The following is a 16,223-nucleotide window of genomic DNA, read 5'->3' on the forward strand; positions in this document are numbered from 1 at the left end:
TGAAAGAAAGAAAAAATCATCTGCCAGCTAGGACAAGATGCGATATGTTCAAAGGTATAATAAAAGAAAGGATGCACGGTTCAACCGGCAATACAAGCCATCACCGAGCAAATTTAGGACTGGCCAAGAGTGAGATCAAGAGCAGTGTCGATGGGGCAGCCGTGGGTGGCATGGTCATCAGTGGGCTTGAGGTAAGCGGCGGAGCAGGCGGTGTCACCAGCCTTGCAAATGGCCTTGGGGCAAGTGGAGGTCTCATCAGTGGGGATGACAGAGAAGCCGAAGTCGGTGAACTTGTTCTTGCCAGCCTCCATGTCGATGCAGGACATGTCCCAGAAGATGGTGTCGCCGGCCTCGGTGTACTCGAACTGGAGGACATCGTGCTGGTCCTGGTCGAGGGCCAACTTGATAGAGATACCGCCGCCGTTGGGGTTGGTGCGCCAGGTCTCGGAGTAGACGCCGCCGCCGCCCTTGATGGTCTGCATGGGACCGACGTCGCCGGCCACGGACCAGGCGTAGACGTCCTGGGCGAGGTTGTTGGTGATCTTGACACCGCCGCCGTCACGGCGGACCATGCCCTGCATGCCCTGGGGAAGGGCCGAGGCGATGGTGGAGAAGAGGGCAGCAAGGCCGAGAGTCTTGGTGAACATCATCTTGAAAGATAGAAAGATGGAGAGAATGATATAGTTGGAATATGAATTGTCTGGTCGACAGATGTTGTAAGGAATGCAGCGAGAGTCAATCTCGAGACTGAAGAGAGTGAATAGAAAGAAGGAATGTACTTTGAAGTGAATGTGTTGAAGAACAGAAATCCTCGGGGTAACGAAGGGGTTTATATAGATTTTGGAATGAGAGAATGCATACAGACCGAGATAGATCCAGTTACTGAAAGAAAGCGTGCCCCTACTTCGAACCATGGATCGTTCCAGGAAATTGTGGGGCAATTGAAAGGCAAAAGGCGAAAAGGCGAAAAAGGAAAAAAAAAAAAAAAAAAAAAGAAAAAAGAAAAAAGAAGAAATTCCAGAAAAAAGGAAAGAGTGGAACCGAAGGGTGCGAAGAACGGCGTCTCGCCTCCAGTTTCTGGAGAACCCGGACCGGTGAACAGTTGGGCGCGTAGTAGAATCAGACGATATATCAGATAATGTAAGATAAATAAGATAAATGCTATATTTAACATTGTTCTGTTTGCTGCATCTGCATTGCTACCAGTTAGGGCATCACCGCTACCCGTACAATATACATTGCATGTGCTATGCTTTACATAGTTATACGAGGTAGATGTAGATAGTTTGGGCGTGTCGGTTAGAGACATATCGCGTGTCTATACACTTTACCATCAAATTGCCCCACTAACCGCCTAAAAGCTACAACCGACAGCGTGGCAATAGTGCCCTCAACCCCTCGAACCCCACGTCACGGCCATCCGGCTGCATCCGCGGTTCTTCCAAACAGATTCGAGGACTTGGGTGAAAACCTTTGAACCAGCAGAATTCTATGGCAAAGAACATGGAAGAAGGTCGGCAGCGTGGCTGTACAGCCACTTAGCTCGCATTTTCGCCAGGAACCACTGGGGTTTTGGAGCTGGGTTCTATGGATGTGGTGTTTGGCCACCACAACCTTCTATCTCATTTTTCGGATTACATTCGGGGAAATAATGGGAGAATAGAAAAAGAAAAGTCAGAATCTAGAATTAAAGTCCAACGGGGTTTGAGGCAAATATCGAATAGAAAGGTGTGCGCTGTACTTCAACATCATAATGATGGTAGGGCATTACCAAGCAGGCCGGGCAGGCCACTCTACCTAGATACCTATATTGTACAATATTTGTATTCTAAAAGAATGCCAACTGAGCCAATTATAATATCTCTCTACATATTATTAGAGATTATTACAGCAATTGCAGCAATTACCAATCCAACCGGACCAGGTGGCTCCTGTCCAATGCTCGATAATTTCTATACAAACTTAGCCTTACTAGGTAGGTGGGAGTTGACAGCACAACATGTACGAGAATAGGAACCCCTGTGTCAACGAGACTCTCACCCAATGACAGATTTAGCAACACCTCCACCAGACGCCTCTGACGTCGATCTGGGCGTACCTGAGTCTGGATTCCTCTTTGGCATCATGTTCTGCATTGTACATCATTGTACGGAGTACACAGTATGGAGTCTGGAGTATTAATTCTCTCCATAATGCTACATACGTAACGTAACCTAAGTGGTCTTAGATTAGTGCATGTAGATTCGGAATCTCTAGTTCTGAACTAGCGAAGCCCACTAAAACCACCTTAAAATAGGTCTTGGACAATATCTGTGGAATGTATGACTATGGCATTTATCGCCATGTGCTGTGACACAAAGAACTCTCAATAATAAAAGCAATTACTGGTATACACAAACGATTTCTCCGATGTCTCACAATTATTCTGTTGTTTTCTTAACTTCACACTTGAGCTCAGGCCGATCGACTGCCCATCACTGGAAGTCAGCATCGGAGTTACCCGTGGACCTTCTCAAGCCTGGGTGGGACGAGTTGGATTCCTAACCCCCCCCGCTTTCCTTCTTTGCAGCTTACCTGCAGTCTAGATCGCCAGGGGAACCAACCAGCAGAAAACGGTGCCTGTCAAGGGAGGGGTGGACGGAGGATCCCGGATCAGGCATCTACCAATACGGAGTGCGCATGGCCGACAAACTAGCCAATGCGCCCTCGCCGCCCTCCTCCTTCTTCCGATGACCAGCCAACTCCAAGTTAATCTGGCGGTGGATGTGCACCAGCCAGTCCACGTAGCTCTGGGCCTCGTTATTCCGGTCCTCCAGCAAGAGTCGGGCGAACTCGTATTCCGCCCCGTCCAGGCCTTGCCGGGCCAGTTGGATCGTTACGGACTTGGACCCGCGCACCGTCGACAAGTACTGCAGCAGATTACGCACCTGTGCATTCAGGTGCGTCTCAAGCACCGGCAGGGACGAAGTGTTGGGGTTCAGGCCCTGGAGGGAGTTGTGGCCCGGCCCGAATAGGTCTTCCAGCAAATTGGGCGAGACCTGCGCGTGTATCCAGAGTAGAATTGCCTGGCCGTTATCCACTATGTAGACACCGCCATCTTCGATACGAGAGTAGCTCGCTCGCATCGTGGGCGGGATTTGGAGCTGTCCGTGCTCGTTCGCAAATCCATCTTCCGGCTGCATGTTGTGCACGGGGATAATGCGAGGGTAGAGGTACAAAGCCATTTCCGTGCATCCCATTGACCGGATCAGGCGCATGTCATGTATCCGTCGGTCTGATGACTCGGGGCCAGCCTTGAATGCTCTTGACTTGACCAAGCTGAGCATGTACATCGAAAATTCCTTCAGGTTCTCGGGTAGCACTAGCTGACCGGGTGGGTGCGAGCCCGAGAAGATCTTGCGGTATCCGCTGAAGATATCGACTGTCTTCTCTGAGATACTGGCTCGGATGTCCTTAAGGTTCTTATCCAGCGTTTTTGAGGCGGCTATAATGGTATCAGTATACATAGAGTCAACATCTTCTGACAGATTATCCGACTTACCCTCTTTGGCAATAACCGAGACCACGGCATCCTGGTCGACAAACTTCATCGTCTCCAGGCCCCCTTCATTCACCGCCGCCACAACGTTGATACATCGGACACGGCGTTGACCGTCTGCGGAAGTGTAAAGTAAAGCGGCTTGGAAGTGCGCATCCAACTTGGGATCAAGTTTACCGTCGTAGCTGAAGAGCACGCCAACAGCCTTGTCAGCATCAACACCGGCAATCTCCAGATCAGCGCCGAGTGTGTGCTGGACAAAGTTTCCGTGGTAGGCGGACACTTGGAGGCCATTAGAGCATCGGACTTTCATCAGGGTCTGATATCCAGTTTCACGTGTGACGGCATGAGCGATTTCCTTCCGCAGCTTGAGGAGGTCGCGTGGGGCATGGAAATTAGGGTAAAAGAAGGTTTCGCCTCCGGTGAGACTAGAGACGTGTCCTATGAACCAGGTTAGCTGATGCTCTGTATAGGGCGCAATGACGCATTCAACATACCAATTGTTGCCACATCGAGATATGTGCCACCAGGGGCTGCCATGAACAGATCCAAGCCCACGCCAGCTTCAGCCAACTTGCTTGCCGTCTTCTTCCAAGCTGGGTTTTCTGTAGTGAAAAGCTTACGTTCCGCATCGGTCCCATGGACCTTTGGATCTTCTCTGATAGCCAAGTGTCCAGGGCCGCACGTAGGTAAGCTAGCCACCGCGCAGACGATCTTGCCACCTGTAGCCTGCAGTGCGGAGAGAGCCGAGTTCAATGTCGGCAGCAAAGCCGACTCGGGGTTTTTGATAGAAGAGAAGATTTTGGGTATCCGACTGAGAAGAGAAGTGATCACAGACCTGCACATAGTTAGTGATCCGTAGAAGACCAGGAACAGGGAATCTCTTACTTCGATTCGTATGGGTCCACAAAGAGACCTTCGCTCAATGGCACAAATGGCTCATCTAAATCGGTCATAACCATCATTTGCGCTTGATCCAATGCCGCCTACAAACGTGTTAATAGACGACATCATCGCAGAGTGAGGAATACATACGGCCAGGTTGTAGAAGTGCACCTCCTTATCATACGTAACAATGCCGACCTTCGCTCCAACGGGTAATTTTCGTGAAGATCCATCGCCTTCGGTGCCCTCTGATGCCTTATCATCATCACCATACAGAGCATCCTTGATACCTGCGCAAACACCCTTGAGGAATCCCCGATGAACCGACTCCCGGCTGACATCGATCAAAAAGAGGGTTTGAAGGCCCACAGGCTCTTTGTTCCAGTACTCCTTCGGGACCGTAAATTCCACAGTTCCCATCAACAATTCAGGACGCTGCATGCGATCCACACGCGCACCGGATGGGTCGAGCGGCGCAAAGTATTCTGGAGGCGTATCGTTCGGGAACGTGCACATATTACAGACGAACTTGCTGCCACCGGATCGGAAGGACATAAATGGGTTGATATATGTTCGGCATCGCCGGCATCGCGGGGGACCAACATCCCCGAAGTCCAGCACGGGGATTGGTTGTTCGCCGGGATCCAGAGGCGCGAGGGGCTGTAGGATCATGCCTAATGGCAAGCCGGTCGAGGTAAGGAAGTCAGAGGCGGAGGGGATGTTATTGAGCGTTAAACGAGCGTATTTAGGAGAGGAGTTGCCCTGGTCCTGAGCTACGAACGGGATCGCCGCTGGTGGGGGGAGGTGTTGATCCATTGTCGGGTAGACATGGTTGAAATAGTACTGAGCGGGTAGGTCGCGCGATCGCGGGATGCTGGGAATATGCTCTGGGTCAATTCGGCCTGAAGTAGGGACAGAACCTGCGCCACTCTGTATACCAGGTATCGCAGCGACAGACTGCCCAGATACCAACCCCACCGCCGGGGAAACTGGTCGGTCAGCATGTTGGTTCAAGCCTGTGTTCAGGAACTGCGACTGTTGCTGCTGCTGCGGCTGCTGCAAGCCTCCTTGATCCATGCCAGTGTTAAAGCCTTGCGCGGGAGGTGCTGCACCACCCCCGATGTCGTGGTGAGCATGACGGTGCTTCTTCCGGTGTGTCCTGGCCCCCGCATCTGCTGCAATGCCCAAACCGCCCATCTGAGAGGCTAGTCCTGCCATACTAGGATCTACTGCTGCGCCGATTGGTTGTTGTGGTGCATTGTATGCGATGCCGGGACTCGCCATACCCGGTTGTTGTGGTGAGCCGTAGGCGGGCCACTGATTCGGCGCTGGGTTGGCGTAAGGCGCTCCTGGTTGTAGAGGTGCGGCGGTAGGAGGATACCCAGCTGGGTATTGCTGAGGGGGAACCTGAGCCATGTATTGTGGATTGGAGGGGTCTTCGCTGGACCCCTGGCCCATTGTGTTATACATTGAAGAGTCGGCCATGGTGGATCATGCCGCGGGGTGTGAAAAGGCGAGAGGTCACACAAGGGTGGGATTGAGAAATGGAGAGAAAAGAGGCAAATTCTCAACAAATCATCACGTATGGAACAGAATAGGGAATAACGAATAACAAGAGACTCTTATGTTGACGATATACTGGATTGACCACCTAAACTCACTCGGATTTACGTACTTCCGAGGTTCTTCACGTGGGCCCGTTGTACTGTTTACGAGTTGTACTTCTTCCTCTTCTTCCTCCTTTTCTTCCTCTTCCTTAAGTGTTACTATTATAGAAGACAGACATCCTCAAATGACTTCGAAATTGCCAATCTGTCCCTTTCTTAATAAAATGTAGTATGACCCGCTATTTGTCACCTCTGCATAACTCCGTGTTGGAGACAGACTAGTCGGAGACCATCCCACTCTCTGATGGTCCCAATACCATATATGGTTGGCACACCGGGCTTTGTCCTCGTGTCAGCACTTTAGACAAAGCAATTCGTCTTTGCCAGGCTTGGCCAATATTTTCGAAGGTCAATTTTACGCTTATCATATTCTCTCCAATCACGTCAGATCGCCCATCCTAGCTCCGGTTCAAGCTCCTTCGGGTATGGATTTCTTTTCCTGGCGTGTTCATCTCACCGTCTCTTTCCCGGCTTTGATGACTCCCCATAGCTCGGGTTCCTGAGCCGACTACTCTTCGTACATCGTAGGTATAATAGACAAGGCTTCTGTGAGTCCGGAGATTTCTCTTTCCTTTCCCCCTTATCTTTGCGCCCCCTAAAGGTCCTTGCATATTGGTCACATACTCCTTATCATGGGCCTGACCGTAAAACCAGACCCGGATCGCAAGCCCAGGAGAGAAAGAGTAGATACACCAGCTCCTCTTGAACCTACAATGGCGACTATTCACGATGATGATGAGCTGCTGCTGGCTCGCATCGGCTATAAGCAGGTATTGGCGCCCAACGCCTTGCGACGATCATAGCGGGGCACAATCTGATAACGATCTACTCGCACTAGGAGCTACGACGAGAATTCTCCAAATGGTCGACCGTCTCATATGCCATCTCTATTCTGGGAATCCTCGGCTCCGTGCCGGCGACATTTGGGGCGCCGTTATCGGCTGGCGGCCCAGCAACAGCTGTATGGTGCTGGTTGATCGGTTCATGCATGGCTATGTGCATTGGAAGCTCCGTGGCAGAGTTAGTATCGGCATATCCCACGGCGGGAGGGATGTACTTTGTCACAAAGCACGTCGTACCTCCCGATCAGGTCCCTATCTTCTCCTGGATCCAAGGTTGGTGTAACCTCCTTGGACAGACAGCAGGAGTCTCCAGTGTGGCATACACAGTCAGTCAGATGTTGCTGGCCTGTGTTAGTATGAATTCGGATCTTGTCGATGGCAAGTATTCGTATGCACCGTAAGTCATCCAGCCCAGTTGCTACCTAGATATGCTTCCAAGCTGATATCATTCAAGGACGGCGCTGGAGACCGTTCTAGTATCAGTCGCAATTCTATGCATCCTTGGGGCGATTTGTTCATTGACGACGAAATCCTTGCATCGAATTATTCTGTGGTTTGCTCCCATAAACAGTGTGTAGCAAAGGGACTTCGTTATTGACCTTGTGCTGATGAGTTCACAGTTGGGGCGACTATCTGCATCTGCATTGCGCTGATTACCCTTACCCCTAATCTACAGCCAGCGTCCTGGGTCTTTGGCCATTTCACTGATGGCTCAGGCTGGGGCTCCAAAGTCTTTTCTTTTTCCTAGGCTTTTTATCCGTTGCCTGGACAATGACCGACTACGATGGGACGACACAGTATGCGACCCAAAAATCCATTTCTACCAGTTTACATTCTAACCTTTCAACCTTATTGCAGCATGTCCGAAGAAACTCATGATGCCGCCGTGCGAGGACCAATTGCTATCCAAACAGCCGTCCTAGTATCCGGAGCACTTGGATGGCTCCTGACTGTATCAATGTGCTTCTGTCTAACCGATTTTGAGGGAATTCTGACCTCGCCTACCGGCCTGCCCGCAGCCCAGATCTTCCTAAATGCCGGCGGCAAGCGAGGTGGCACGATCATGTGGGCATTTGCCATTTTGGTTCAATTCTTCACAGGTTGTTCGGCCATGCTGGCAGATACAAGAATGGCCTATGCCTTTGCCCGAGACGATGCGCTTCCATTTTCAAAGTAGGATCCTTCTGACCTTCGCACCCGATTCAAGTTCCGCACTGATACATTTTAGGTTCCTTTCCAAGGTCAATCCTAGCACTCATACCCCTGTCAATGCAGTGTGGTTCGTGGTTATCTTCAGCGTAGGTCTGAACTGTATCGCCATTGGCTCTACGCAGACAGCAACCGCAATATTCAACATCACTGCCCCCGCGCTAGACCTGTCTTATGTGTCTGTCATTCTCGCCCATCAGCTCTATAAATCGAAAGTCAAATTCATCGAGGGCCCCTTTACACTCGGCAAATGGGGTACTCCTATTAACTACATTGCTGTTGTCTGGGTCTTGTTCATCAGTACAATCCTTTTCTTCCCACCACAGCTTCCTGTGACGCCAGCGAATATGTAAGGCGCTTGGACCCGGTTTATGTCCAGATATGAAAAAGCATGCTAACATGTCCATACCCAGGAACTACGCCATCTGTGTCGGTGGCTTTATTGCGGCTTTTGCTTTGATATGGTGGTGGGTTGCAGCTCGAGGGTAAGAGACGTCTAAGACTAATCCATACTTTTGACATACTCAAGCGGATACTGACATGTCCTAACTTCTTTCTGCAGGAAGTACACAGGTCCTCAAACCAATGATATCATACGAGAAGTTCCCACTGAGGACGATGGCGATGATTCCGAAGAGTCAGGCGAGATCACTGTTTAGGCGACAGATTCGTCTCTTACGCCACTAGAACTTGTGGTCTCATTTTCCAGGTTATGGATTAGATATAGATAGATTACGCTCATGCTTGTTTGGTGTTTTAAGCATTTAGAAATGGGTCATGTTAGTTTCGGGTTAACTTGTGCGTCGATGATAATAGAAGGCTACCGGCGCTATTAATTTAGGCAAGTAATGAGCTCGTTTGATTATAAATCTCTTGGTGTTTGGAAGAAACAAGTGGCTATGAATGCTTTGTCGGTCATGAAGTTATACACCGGAAAAGGATAGAAATACATGTCACGTGCAGTGCCTAGCTGCCTGCAACAACAGCCAGGCCCTCGTAGATTTTCTTTTTGACAGCAAGGAAGCTCCCTAATCCACGGCCAGAAGGCCGACCCAGTGAAGACTGCGCTGTTGCTTCGATTTCGATCTTGCCCGTTCCTGATTTGCGCACTGCTACCGACTTGTCAATGAGAAGCGTTCCCTCGCCTCGGAACTCGGCAGTGTGACCAGCGGATTGCATCAGCTTGCGAAGATCAGCCAATCGCAAGTCACCGACATGAAGAGGGCGAGCCATAGACCTGGTTCCTGCAGCCATGCTGGCTGGAAGAGTGTCAAGTAAAGGATAGACTTCCACTTTGTCGATTATTTTAGTGTCTGCTTGCCCTAATTCAGGGGCGACAGCGGAAGAGGCTGCTTCGTCTTTCAGCTGCTTCATCTTCTTGCCTGATGCTTCGACGTCCCCGATTTCGGCAGGCTCTGGTCCTCTCAACTGTGCCGTGAGAGCAACGACACCGAGGCTGCGGACGTGCTGCCAATTCAAGCGTCGAACGAGCGTGTTGCTCAGCTTGACATTCCAGGCATTCGTATCGACACTTGCATCGATGACTTCACGGTTCGCGGGAGTGAAGATAATGGCAGCCGAGTCAAACGCAGGGTCAGACACCGTAGCGCCCAGCTTGACTGTCAGCAGTTTCTGGCATTCGGCTGCCAATGCTGACGTCTCTTCCTTCATGCCCCCAACTAGGATCAATTTCTGAGGTTGGATCAGTGGAATTAACATCTCCAAGCTGCGCTTATCGTGCAAGCCCATGAAGTCAATAAACGCAATTCTAGCGTTGATAGTGATGGTCTGAGTATTGTAAACAACCTTCGCAGGACCTTCGAATGACTGGCCTTCTACTTCGTCTTCGGACTCCGCAGCTACATCGGCATCTTCACCATCGGAGACAAGGCTAAGATCATCGTCATCAATAATCTTGCCATCAATGTGAGGACGTTTCCGTCCAGCTGCGCCGCCAGACAACTTGTGTCCATGGGGGCCGGCGGCATCATCCCAGCGTCGTTTTTGGCCCAGCTTAGTCTCGGCATCGGTACGCCGTTGCTGCATATCAATCTCTTCGCGTTCTTCGGCCCGGAGATACTCTTCTGGACGAATGAATTCTCCATATTCGTCTCCCTTCTTTCTCGGTGCCACATAAGGGAACATACGCTCGCGGCCCTTCTTTCCACGCACGTCGTAGTCGTAAACGTTCTTTCGACGAAGAAGGATGTTGATGCCTAGGTCTTCGTCGCTCACAGCAAGTTTGCTTCGAGTGGCGTGTGCAAGTGAGGCGGAAAAGTTCAGCGCGCGACCCTGGTGTTCAGGATCCGAGTCCTCGGAAGTGGTGGAGCTCGATCCGTCATCGAGGGCATCCGCGGCAGTTTCAAGGGTCTCCTGGCCAAGTGTTTGAGAGGTGTCTTGAAGTTGGCGCTTGGTCGCGAGATACTGCTGGTATATTAACTGCTCCCCGGTATCCAGAGGGGCTCGCTGCACATCTGTCCAGCACAGTTCTCGTCCACCGCTGTGGACTTGTTCGATATGTTCGCCATCCGATCCTTTCTCAAGAGCCACGCCATCTCTTCTTTCCTCATACCACTGCCAAATCATGCTTCCAATTGTGGCCGAACTTTGTGATGGTTTCGACTCTTGAGTCTGCATATCCTTGCGGAAGGACTCCGTCATCAACAACAGATTGTTGGGTCCTTCGGCCACTTGTCGAAGTGCATGCTTTGAGAAGCCCCAGTCCATTGATGTATCAGATGCAAGAATTACTTTAGGTCCGGGTTCTGCCAAGAGCTTCTCGAGTCGCTTCTTGCGCTCGATGATCTTGAGATGTTTGAAAGTGAATGGGCCTCCACCCTTGATAGTGCTCTTGTCCTGTCCACCCGTCCTTTGCCCGTTCGTGACATCTGCACTTTCCGCGGCTTCAAATTCGCGAACAATGTTCTCGTCCATCCACTCCAGCATGCTTCGGGCGAGTCGGATTGTGTTGGTAACCTTCTTTCCAGCCAGATACAACCCAGCGCCCTGAAGGACATCCTCTTTGTCGCCATTGGCGGCATCACGCCAAGAGTGTTCTAGTGCGTAGGCCAGTTCAAGAACTCGCGCACTTGTGTCTGTAGGAATGAGCACTGTTCCACCTTTCGCAAGGCTACTACGGATCATATCGAGCAGGAGATCGTCTCGCTTTTTCCGACCCCCGAGGGTGCCAGCTTATCGCCTCCCGTTGTACTGCAGATCAAGGCTGTGGGTTTCCGCAACTGTTCAATGACTTCTGTTCCACTGGCGCCAGAGCCACCGAACCACGCAGCACCCGCGACCACGCTCTCACGGGCCTGGTTCCAATCCACTGCATAGACAATAGATTCCAAACCATGCTGAATATGCCATATCGTTCCACCGACCGTGTGACCGGCATTGTAGGCCGTGAGAGTAAGCCCGTTCAAGGGCGGGGAGAAAGGTGATGGGAGCGGTTGGTGTGGTTGGGAATATTTGAGTGGCTGGATGAGAGAGAAGTATCGAGAAATTTCCTCTGCTGTCGGCGATTGAAGCAGTATTCGGCTTGCGCTGCCAGCGGCTTCGGTATCTCCGCCTGACACAGTCGCAGACCCTGCCGACGACGCGCCTGGCTCTGAAACAGAAGCCTTCGGTAGGAATGTTGCAGCAAGCGGAGCGGAGGCATAAAGATCTTGCAGGAGCGTACGGCCGAAAGCAATGACAGGATTCGTTGCATAGATTGGGATTTGCGTGAAGAGAGGGAACGTTCGGCAGCAATGGACTAGGGCGCCAATATGAGCGGGCGTCGCGTGTGTCAAAAGGATGAGAGAAAGTGTAGGAATATGCCTGATGGTAATATTAGCTCATCTGATTTCAAACAAGGAAACGCGTTGATCGCATGCTCACTTCTCAAGTTCCGCTAAATCAAGGGTATTGAACTTCTCATCCCAACCAACATCCACTAGGATCTTGATGCCTCCATCAAGCTCCAAGATAGACTGCGATGCCCTCGAATATGATGACTGGGCACCAAGGAGGGGAGTGAAAGTGAACATATTGGGAATCTGCCGTTACTCACGGCAAACCTAACAGCCGCGATTGTTCTGAACCAGCGATGCGGCGACAGATCGGTCACAATCAATGCAGCTGTATGCCTCGAGGTATCTGGTCAATTCCAAGACTGATGATCCATTATGTCAGGGTGTCAAATTGATCCGACTTTCGCGAACAAAGGCGAGAGATACCAGACGACGGGTGAGCTGTTTGTTCAGTTTGCACGTGATGTCGAGCAATATAAATGCCGAACCTATTGTATAGATCAGGTCCTTCCATCAACACCTTTTAAGAGGTCTTATTTTTATTTTTATTTTAACTTATGCTTCACCTGTCTGCGGGTAACTACTGCCTTCTATATTGACTTTGGAAATTTATTGAGTATCGTGCAACAAAGCGTTGCCTTACGATTATGCCACGGGACTTACTACGTTAGACAACATACATGCTTCGCTCCGACTCGGTTGTAACAATGAATGAATGTCCAGAATAATGGTAACGTGTAAGTGAAGGTACAAAAAAGCCAACAAATTCAAACAACGAGACATGTCCAAAACTCCGAATCTATATAACGCCGATCAAACGATCATCCAAGGAACATCCCAAACTCCATTACAATAAGTACACAACAGGCTTATCTAAACGACGACCACCGGGCTGAACTGACTGACTGCTCTTTTGCAGATGCTGGTCTTGGCCTTCTCTTACCTTGTCCCTTGCTCCTTTTTTTGGATCTCGAGACCTTTGTGCGTGCCGCAGGCGCAGGTGCTAGCCCAATCTAATCGATTATGATCAGCGAGATTCTCAAAAAACCTAATGAACCAAGGCACTTACTGGATCCTGCCATTGACTGAAAGGCCGGTGCCTTTCAGCCCAAAGGGGTAGCGTAGCGTCGACTGTGGGTTTGATGTTATGGCCCGCCAATTCCTCGCCTGCCCACACTCTTACTCGGCGAACAGCCAGAGGGTCAGGGAAATGCCTCGCCCTCTGAATTGGATCCTTTAGATACGCCTTTGTCTGTTCCAGAAACCCATCTTGCAGATTAGGCGGAATCTCAGGACTAGGCGCGTCTGCCTGTGGTTTTGCACCGGTCTGATTCCCTGTAGTCTTCTTCAACAGTGCTACTGGCGGCCTGTCTGATATTTTCTCCGCTGCAGCTGCTCGCATTTCGTTTCGTTTTTCTTGTTCTGCTCGTACAAATGACATAATTTTATCCACCCTGATCTCCGCCGCTGTCTTCCTTTGAGTCGAAGCTGGTAGTGATGATGTTGTTGACGTCGACTCCATCCGCGTTCTTTTCCTTGGGTTTGACACCTCTTCTGTTTCGAGTTCTCTTGTCTCCGCATCTTTCTGTGTATCTTCCAGTGCCTCCAGCGCTTCCCTTTCGGAATTTGGTGATGGCTGTGCTTGACGCTTTCGTTCTGGCCCTTCCTGATGTCCAATTCCGCCTAACCTTTCAACTTGAAACAAACATTAGCATGATTGGCTGGGTGATAAATAAGCAGATTGACTCACAATTCATTTGCTTCTTGCTATAATACCTCTCGATTTGTCCAGGGCTGAAGAGCCCACCATGGGATACTGGGGACAGGCTATTCGTTGATTGAGCGCTATTATCGTCAGCGACGTTGACCTTGCTAGTCTCACTGGTCTTGGAAGAAGCGCTGACCTCGCTGCTGGAGCCGGAGGCAGAGAAAAAGCTATCAGGTGATTGCTCTCGAGAGTCCCGAGCTGAGTTGGACTCAACCTGAACGTCATCGCCGTCGCCAAAGATTGAACCATCTTCCGCGGTCGTATCTAGAGCCCACCAGTTAGCGCCTTGCGCGAATAGATCTGCAGCATGCAACCTTCATGGGTGCAATGTCAAAGTGACTAGTCTTCCTCTTCCCTAGAGCCGTGACAACCAATCAAGTGACTCGACCTAGACGCCTTGGCTCGGACTCCTTCCATGTAGCTCATTGTGTCTCATACAGGAAAAGGCAAAGGAGCATACAGAGAAACTAAGCACGTTTGTACTCACCAATTCTTGAAATTTTCTCATCGTTTCCTAGAGGCACAGGCGTTGTCGGTTCCGAATAAGTGCCCTCTGGATTCAGTTCCAGGCTAGAGTTCCTGGTCACAGACCACCTTCTGGTATCGACTGACGAATTTTCTTCGCTGTGCTGCTCGCTGTCCTGCTCATTTCCAAGAGCCGTAGTAGTGGTTGTTGGGTCCGAGTAAGTGGCCTCTGGATTTAGTTCCAGGTAAGGTGCCTCTGAGACAGATGAAGCCTTGGACTCGCTTGACTGATTTCCTTTGCCACCCTGCTCACTGCCCCGTTTGATTTCTGCGTCCGGGCTTGCAGAGCGCGGGGCAGTGGGCCATGTCTCCGATGTTGCTCGATTGGAGATGTGGGTAGTTATGACATGCGGATACTGCTTCCCCATGTGTTTGTTATCCAATCGGATTGCCAGGCCTGGACGCTCATAGTCGCGGAAGTGTAAGCCCGTATCACTTGACCTTCGACTAGTCTGCTGGGAGCCTGACGAAAAGTGCCTCGTGATGGGTGCTGGCGGCAGCGCTGGGTACCATTTGTCCCCGACAGTCACAGCCTTGGGCAAGGGACCCGCGGGGTGAGACAGGGATGCATAGATAAGCCCCCGCACCCTTGTATCGTTGAGCGTGCTTTCGAGGCACTTGTATGCAAGTTCGTAAAGAGCTGGGTATTCTAGCCCGGTCCATCCGAAGTCACCTTCTTCAAAGGTCCATTGTAGACCGCCGAAGTCACTTTTGCCATCAGGCCTGCCGTATTTGGAATTTGAGGCAGGTCGTTTTATGCTTTGGGTCTGAGTGATCATCCAACGAGGGTGCGGTGCAGCACCTCCAATGTAGATTTGTGGTATGTTATCTTCGTTCTCTACACCTTCTGGGAGATGGGCTTCCATGACGTACACCCATTCCCCAATTACGAAAGCCGGACGCTTTGCTTTCGGCGGGCCCATTTCCACGCGAAGATTGGGAGTAGCCCCAGTCTCAACCTTGCGCTTTTTGGCCAGCGGTTCATAGTGTTCTTCTTCGCTTTCTTCGTCTTCATCATATTGTTTTGTTGAAGCCTTCGTGTCCTTCGCCTTTCTGGCGGTTTTTGCGGTTTTCCCGATTTTGGTGGTTTTGGTTCCTTTCGTCTTCGCAGCTGTGCGCTTTATGCCCTTTGTGGTACTTTTGGCATTGGCAGCCTTTGCAGCCTTTGCAGCAGCCTTTGCCACAGCTTTATTTGCGTCATTCTCAGCCTTGGCTGCAGCTTTCTTCGCATCGTTCAGAGCCTTCACTGCAGTCTTCTCGGCCTTCTTTTCCTCCCTCTCAGTCTTTAGCCGGGCAGCTTTAGTGGCCTTTTCGGCCTTGGAAGGCTTAGCCGGCAGAGGCTGAGCCTTTGGCTGAGTGCCTGTAGTCCTTCGTCGTGTTGTAACCATTTTTCCGACTTGATGGATAGTATTCCGATCTGATTTGATATGTTAGCCAGTGAATGTGTAGAATGGTAGCACGGTGACTATACTTTTTCAATTGGTGTTGTTATAAGTAATATGATTGATCTGTTGGTAGAAAATTCAAGTGAAGAATGTCGAGCTGGTCGTGGTTGAGGGTAAATCTGGACATGTTAGCTCTATATTAATAGAAGACAGAGACCGGTCACGTATTCGTGCAGGTAGACAAAGCACGAACAGGGATAGACGAAGCAGCGTCAAGATACTTTAGCAACACAAAGAGAATTAAAAATATCTTTTCGAGACCTCTTCTTTGTTGACCGCGCCCAGTTTATTGCAGATACGCCGAGGGCCTTGACAAAGAGCGTTTCAAGTCAGTCTTGATTCGCAAGTCCCACTTTTTGCAATCGAAAATAGCTGCGAATTAATCTGGTTTGTTAACAATTGTAATGCAACAGGTGTATAAGATCTGTTGGCACCTATTCACGCCGTGGCATTTGTTCACTTTTAGCTTGCGAGGATGGAAGAGAAAGAAGCCAACAGAACGAATTAAGGAACCCAACCTATCGAAGTCACTCAAAGAAAAGAAACAAGA

The 16,223-nt window shown here is 50.4% G+C and overlaps 5 protein-coding genes across 5 annotated transcripts; 1 reads left to right on the forward strand and 4 right to left on the reverse strand.

Moving 5' to 3' along the window:
- Positions 1-113: 113 nt before the first annotated feature.
- N7489_006912 (putative extracellular thaumatin domain protein) lies at positions 114-650 on the reverse strand (the record flags this gene model as incomplete). The annotated part of the gene is made up of 1 exon (XM_056712662.1): positions 114-650. One exon carries the CDS (start codon positions 648-650, stop codon positions 114-116), a length of 537 nt encoding a protein of 178 aa, XP_056566377.1.
- A 2,010-nt stretch (positions 651-2,660) lies between these two features.
- On the reverse strand, positions 2,661-5,908 carry N7489_006913 (Sec23/Sec24 family protein; the record flags this gene model as incomplete). Its single annotated transcript, XM_056712663.1, has 5 exons — positions 2,661-3,484; positions 3,542-3,979; positions 4,036-4,376; positions 4,427-4,524; positions 4,574-5,908. 5 exons carry the CDS (start codon positions 5,906-5,908, stop codon positions 2,661-2,663), a joined length of 3,036 nt encoding a protein of 1,011 aa, XP_056566378.1.
- Positions 5,909-6,803: 895 nt separating this feature from the next.
- N7489_006914 (uncharacterized protein) lies at positions 6,804-8,800 on the forward strand (the record flags this gene model as incomplete). Its single annotated transcript, XM_056712664.1, has 8 exons — positions 6,804-6,860; positions 6,929-7,329; positions 7,387-7,502; positions 7,681-7,729; positions 7,791-8,105; positions 8,161-8,490; positions 8,555-8,626; positions 8,704-8,800. 8 exons carry the CDS (start codon positions 6,804-6,806, stop codon positions 8,798-8,800), a joined length of 1,437 nt encoding a protein of 478 aa, XP_056566379.1.
- A 307-nt stretch (positions 8,801-9,107) lies between these two features.
- Positions 9,108-12,172, reverse strand: N7489_006915 (cleavage polyadenylation factor subunit CFT2; the record flags this gene model as incomplete). The annotated part of the gene is given in 3 exon segments (XM_056712665.1): positions 9,108-11,306; positions 11,318-11,963; positions 12,024-12,172. 3 exon segments carry the CDS (start codon positions 12,170-12,172, stop codon positions 9,108-9,110), a joined length of 2,994 nt encoding a protein of 997 aa, XP_056566380.1.
- Positions 12,173-12,804: 632 nt separating this feature from the next.
- N7489_006916 (uncharacterized protein) lies at positions 12,805-15,616 on the reverse strand (the record flags this gene model as incomplete). The annotated part of the gene is made up of 4 exons (XM_056712666.1): positions 12,805-12,948; positions 13,005-13,630; positions 13,686-13,967; positions 14,191-15,616. The coding sequence occupies 4 exons, from the start codon at positions 15,614-15,616 to the stop codon at positions 12,805-12,807; spliced, it is 2,478 nt and encodes an 825-aa protein (XP_056566381.1).
- Between the last annotated feature and the right edge of the window lie 607 nt (positions 15,617-16,223).

The sequence above is a fragment of the Penicillium chrysogenum genome, assembly GCF_028827035.1.
Source record: "Penicillium chrysogenum strain IBT 35668 chromosome Unknown utg000004l_segment0_segment0, whole genome shotgun sequence".
NCBI classification, from domain to species: domain Eukaryota; kingdom Fungi; phylum Ascomycota; class Eurotiomycetes; order Eurotiales; family Aspergillaceae; genus Penicillium; species Penicillium chrysogenum.